Source organism: Leptidea sinapis, chromosome 34 (genome assembly GCF_905404315.1).
Source record: "Leptidea sinapis chromosome 34, ilLepSina1.1, whole genome shotgun sequence".
NCBI classification, from domain to species: Eukaryota; Metazoa; Arthropoda; class Insecta; order Lepidoptera; family Pieridae; genus Leptidea; species Leptidea sinapis.
In genome coordinates, this window is record NC_066298.1 from 11,090,680 (window position 1) to 11,096,242 (window position 5,563).

At 33.2% G+C, this 5,563-nt stretch overlaps 1 protein-coding gene across 1 annotated transcript; it reads right to left on the reverse strand.

Moving 5' to 3' along the window:
• Nucleotides 1-517: 517 nt before the first annotated feature.
• On the reverse strand, nucleotides 518-3,542 carry LOC126975067 (uncharacterized). Its single transcript, XM_050822873.1, has 5 exons — nucleotides 3,512-3,542; nucleotides 3,319-3,378; nucleotides 2,833-2,916; nucleotides 2,633-2,731; nucleotides 518-2,380 (listed from the first exon to the last, which is right to left on the reverse strand). The coding sequence occupies exons 2-5, from the start codon at nucleotides 3,369-3,371 to the stop codon at nucleotides 1,297-1,299; spliced, it is 1,320 nt and encodes a 439-aa protein (XP_050678830.1). The 5' UTR covers nucleotides 3,372-3,378; nucleotides 3,512-3,542; the 3' UTR covers nucleotides 518-1,296.
• Nucleotides 3,543-5,563: the final 2,021 nt, after the last annotated feature.

Consider the following 5,563-nt stretch of genomic DNA (forward strand, 5'->3'; position numbering starts at 1 on the left):
CATCTTGATCATCAGGGGGAATGTTTTCGTTATTATCTTGCATGGATATCTAATGGGCATACCACGTACATTTCTGCTGTCTATGATTTCGGGTAGCAAGCATTTCATGTAAAATTTTATAAATTTCGGTTTCATTTTAGTTTCCCAAAATAAATCATCTTTTTCTATGAACTTTGTGTATACATTTTCATTCTCGCCTGCCCATATAGCCAAAAGACACTGTTGTCGTTCTGACACATGTAGCTGGCCTTGTATCTGATAGTACCAGTTTGAGTTTTTATTTACCGTTGCAGTTTTAGTATTTATATTATATTTTAAAATTTCTATTTTGTTTTCTTGTATACAATTAGAAAGTCCTTTTTTGTGTGCTGTAATTGGACATTTGACTTCGACTATAGTATCTTCTCCAATTAAACCATCAGGAGTTGCCCCAATAAAAGGGTATTCTTTATCTATAAATAAACCACAGGGCTCAATGATAATATTTTCCTGCAGCTGCAACTGCAGCAAAGCTTGCTGCTCATGCTCAACTCCATGCGCGATAGATGTGAGAGGGGCCAAATTTTTTTTGTACAATAAGTTTTTAACGAGGGGAGCTGTATCTAATGTGTCTTTTCTTTTACATATTGGTCCAAAGTTGGAAGCAGTTATTATATTTTTTCTTATTTCGAGCCACTCGCTACTGTCTCTTTGTAATATTGTAGACCTCTCTACTTTGTGTCGATCAGATGTTAGTGTTTCCAGATTTTTGAGAAAATGTTCTTTTGATTTGTCATATTCTTTTTGCGACATATCGGGCAATGAACAAGCTGGACCATAGTCGTGTTGCATTTTATTTAAATATTTTAGAACTCTACGTTTCTTTACTGGGTGTTCCATGTTTAATTTTCGTTTTTTCGCACGTCTCTTCTCAATTTCTTCAGCTAAACCTCCGGGAGCGTTACTTGTTATAGCTTTTTGTATTGTTGATACTGCAGATTTTGTGTTAAATGAAACAACGGCTGCCGCGCATCTTCCTTGATAGCCCCCTTTTAAAGCAAAATTTATACGTTTACCTCCAGTAAGTTTTGCTATAACGCTGTTGAAGCACTCTACGGTATTTGTGTTCACGTCTTCAATCAAACTACGTGACTTTGAAGCCACGTTGGACACAATAGCGTTTATTCTAAATATAAATGTGGAATTTTCAATCTTTAGCAGTTCGCCGCCACAGTTTTTATCTTTATCACAAAAGTAATTTTGACATAGTTGATGATTCCCATAAGCATGAGATAAAGAGTTAATAATATCGTTGTGCTAAATGGATATTGCTACATTTTTAGGACTCTGCGAGGCCTTGTGATGTGTAATAGATTTCACTATTGCCTTTCGCATTGTCATAATTTTTTGATTTGTGAGGGTTTTTCGGTGCGCCAATATGTATTTAGTTTCTGTGGTGACTGCTCTTAGCTTTTTGCAAAAATTGCGCAATATATGATTGCGGCACTCTAATTTTTCAACCGTCAAATTTTGACTTTCATAAGGATTTGAGATAAGTATTTTAGAGTAGGTCGAAGAATCACCATCTCCTACCATTCTGCCATATATTATACCATACATGGAAATTGAGCTTTTGAAACCTTCAACGATTATGTCGGCTTCCATTGAACTAGACGATCCCTGAAAATTTTTGAAACACAAGTGGTCTTGTGATGCAGTTTTTTTATTTTCGGCTCGGGCACATACGAGGCAATATTTATTTCTGACACCGAAGTACAAAACTTCACCCGTATTTCTGCCAATTATGGCTGCTGCACCTGATGAAGCTTTATAGTGTGAACCATATGACCTGGCACACCATGCTCCATCCACATAGACATCTATGACAGCATACCCGTTTTTGGTCCGGCCATCTGCTATAGCAATTTCTTTTTCTTTATTGGCAGCGGCTTCCATTGTTTCACATGCAGTTTCTCCCCATTTCTTATAAAGTTTATTTTGCATTTGGTTAAAGAATTTTGTAGAAAATATAGGAATGTTTATTGCTGAAAATAACTCTTCAATCTGAGAAAAACCTATACCACAGGCTACAACTCCAGTGGTTGCCGCTATATTAGCATCTACATGCTCGGTATCTTTGGTGTTTTCAGATGAAATAGAACAAATTTCTTTACACATATTACATTCAAATTTAAAGATTGAAATCAGTCCATGTCTTCTTTCACCAACTAAGCAGAAGTTGCTTGATTTACAATCAAATAGATCATTGTGGCGTGCTTTTTCTTGGAATTTTTGTAAAAAATAATTTATATCAATTATTCGCCATCCTGATAAGGGTTGGAAATGGCTTTCCTTGTTATACATTTCAGTTATGAATGCGCCTTCATTTCCATCATTTTCTCTGTAACAATATAAAATAAGTTTTTGAGATAGTATAACGTGGGACCTACAGAACTGATGTTGAAAAACAATTTTATAAAAAATGTCATGGACTTTTAGAACTCCGTCGTTATTATAATTAGGTATAAAACACAATTTTAAATAGACAAGTCATACAAGACAAAGTTTATATACGTTGATCATGAATAATAATAATATAAAAATAATAATCGTAAAAACGTGTGTATTTGTTATGTCAGTACTGATAACTTACTGAGTAGTTTCAGAATGTACTATTGGTCCTTGCGCAGATAACGAAGACATTGGTAGGAGTACATCTTGTATAGTATCATAATTCGGTGTTTTCGATGTCCTGGAATAATAATTATTTGTTTAATATTAATGTTTATTAGATACTGCGTAAAACTAATTTTATTTTTTTATGCCTATGACCGACAACAGAAAAAAACTTACTTATTCGCAGAGGGTTGCAAATCAACAGGCTCTAATGTTATATAAGATGCGTGAGTCTTACTAGACGTATCGTTACACGGTTTTCTGAAATAAAACACTTCATTATAATGCTGTATAAAAAAAATAAGTTGCTAAAAAATATTCAATTAATTTTTGCATGAGTCGCTAAAAGACTTGCGGGGCTAGTTTCAGCGAACGGCGAAAACAATTTCAACTTGCCTAAAGAACCATCCCTAAATTCGTCGAGAACTCTCTGACTACGTCTGTTGCCATATCAATATATATCATGAGTGTTGATGTGTTCAGTGTTTCCAAAGTAAATATTCGCTATCATTGATGAATGTAATTACAAATACTGGCAGGGATATATTCTTGAAGTTCAAACACGGGCGCAGAGTTAGGTATCTTGTGCGCTTTCTAGTAGGTGCTTTCTACTATATATTCTGAGGGAGCGAGAGTGAGTGAGAAAATAAAGAGAGCACTTACTGTTCCTCCTTGTTTTTTTTTCCAACAAATAAACCTTTTTTATTTCGAGTCATTTTTGAACTGAAACAATAAAATATAGTATTATAAAAGATTGGAACCCACATCGAATGCGTTTCACTACTGGAGGGAAATATTTTTTTTTAATACTGTTACTGTGGTCAATACCAATAAATGAATAAAAAGTATAACTCACCATATTTCTTTCGCAATTCTTTTCGCCTTCAAATGTGACTTACACCTAATTTTATTTCTTTTATTTGCCATTCTAAAAAACAATCACAAATATACTGTCTTAAAAGTTGTAAGTACCTATACAAAATATTTACACAATAACTAATAAGAAATATTCACATAAACTTTATCCTTACAAATACAATAACGCAAAATAGTAAATTCACAATCTATTTTATATCGTATACTATTTACGAAACAGAAAAGAAGCGCGCGCGCACTAAATTGACACAGGTCTCACCTCGGTAACGTCCCGCGAGACACTGGCGAACGACAAACGGATCAAAAATCACTTGAATAATCAATAAAAAAATGTATAAATGTAATGAAAAAAAACGATCAGGTAGAATCGATTCCAACATTAATAACCTATAAAGTGATATTAATTATAAGAGAAATGGAGTTTTATAACATGTTTAAAATGGAATTTGTTTTGAAAAAAAAACTGTAAGTCGAAGTGTGTTCGGGATTTTTTTCTATCGAGAAAATTGTATTGTATCGTGTATTAAACGGGTACATGGTAAGAAAAAAGAGTGGATCCTAAAATCTATATTTATTTCAGTTTCTGAATGTTATTATTTACCTATCAAAAATGAATTCTAAAAGTGGCATAAACGGGATAACCTGGCCTTAAGTCTACAAAAAGCAGATACCATTGTATATCCATTCAACTTAATATTAGATCTGTTTTCTGCATTCACGAATGTTTCGGATAGACATATAACATCTACTACTTTTCCATTTTCAAAAAGTTCAGTTAGAGCTATGTTTAGTAGATCTTTTTTACTTAAAACGCTTGCTATATTCTGATGCATTATATTAAGATAAAATTTGGACTCGAAAAAATGAATCGCTTTTGAGGTCATTATTTTGTTCTTTACTTTTTAGTTTGAAATAATATGGTATAGTACCTTTTATTATTTTACTATTGGTGATAGTTTTGGCAGACTGCGATATTTGAGCTTGATGTTGACTGCCTTTCGCACTACGAGCCATGATAATTTTACTACCGGGTACTAAATATTTTTGCCTATAATACATTGAGTCGATAAGCTTATTTATTCTATAACAAAAATCATGAATGAAGTGTTTCTTGCCAGGGTACGATTTAGCTAAAGTATTTACAATTTTTATAATTTTTACAAGTCAGTTCCAATAAATTATTCAGTTTTCTTTCATTAATGTAGTAATTTTGCAGTACACTGGTTACAATAACTGTTGCTTTATTATGACGCTTTAGGAAAAAACCAAGTTCCATTATAATTTTGCAAGGATTACTATCCTGTTCGCCTAAACATAAAATTATTTTATCATTATGATTAAATTCAGTATTGTTAAACGTCGCAACGAGTTCATCGCACGTTGCATGAGGTTTAACGAAAGAAAATATTTGATAGTTTTCGTATTTAGTATTCTAACGTGATTGGATAAGGGATCTTGCTAAATTAACACATTGTTGTCCGCCAAGTATCATAATTCGCATTTTGTCTGAATTCTCTTTTGAATTTTCAGGTTTGGTGTCCGTGTCACTAACCAATGAAGGATTTATTTCATCTTCCCTTATTTTGAAGGTTTCTCCCTGTGTACTCGTAGTTGGCGTAGGGACGCATCCCTCACTCGAACATACTGCTGTCTTCTCATAAGTTTTTTCTAAACAAATGCAGGATGACTCCGATTCTTGTAGGAACTCCTTAGTACTTGAATTGGTGGGAAATTCCGATTCTTGATTTGTTTCAGTATAACTCGAATCTAATTGTAAGGTTTGAGCTAATTCCAATAATCTAGGATTATTCCTTTTTTTTAAAGAAGTGTTTATAGGGCTATTGTTTCTTGGACTAAAACACACTTTTTTAAGGACTTCTATTTGATTTCTCTGTTCCGTTATTAGTTTCTTCAACTCATTAATTTCTCCTGATAGTGTGAAAATCTCCGTGTGTGCACTATTTAGCTGCATGTTAAGACTTGTGATTTCTTCTTTTAAATCAATAATTTCTTCTTGTGTAACTATTGTAGA

Excerpts from the sequence above, each read along its gene's own strand:
- LOC126975067 (XM_050822873.1), bottom strand. The coding sequence starts at position 3,371 with ATGACTCGAAATAAAAAAGGTTTATTTGTTGGAAAAAAAAACAAGGAG. Across the intron at positions 2,917-3,318 it reads AAAAAAAACAAGGAGGAACA|AAAACCGTGTAACGATACGT; the intron begins GTAAGTGCTCTC and ends GTTTTATTTCAG. Across the intron at positions 2,381-2,632 it reads GTACATTCTGAAACTACTCA|AGAAAATGATGGAAATGAAG; the intron begins GTAAGTTATCAG and ends ATATTGTTACAG.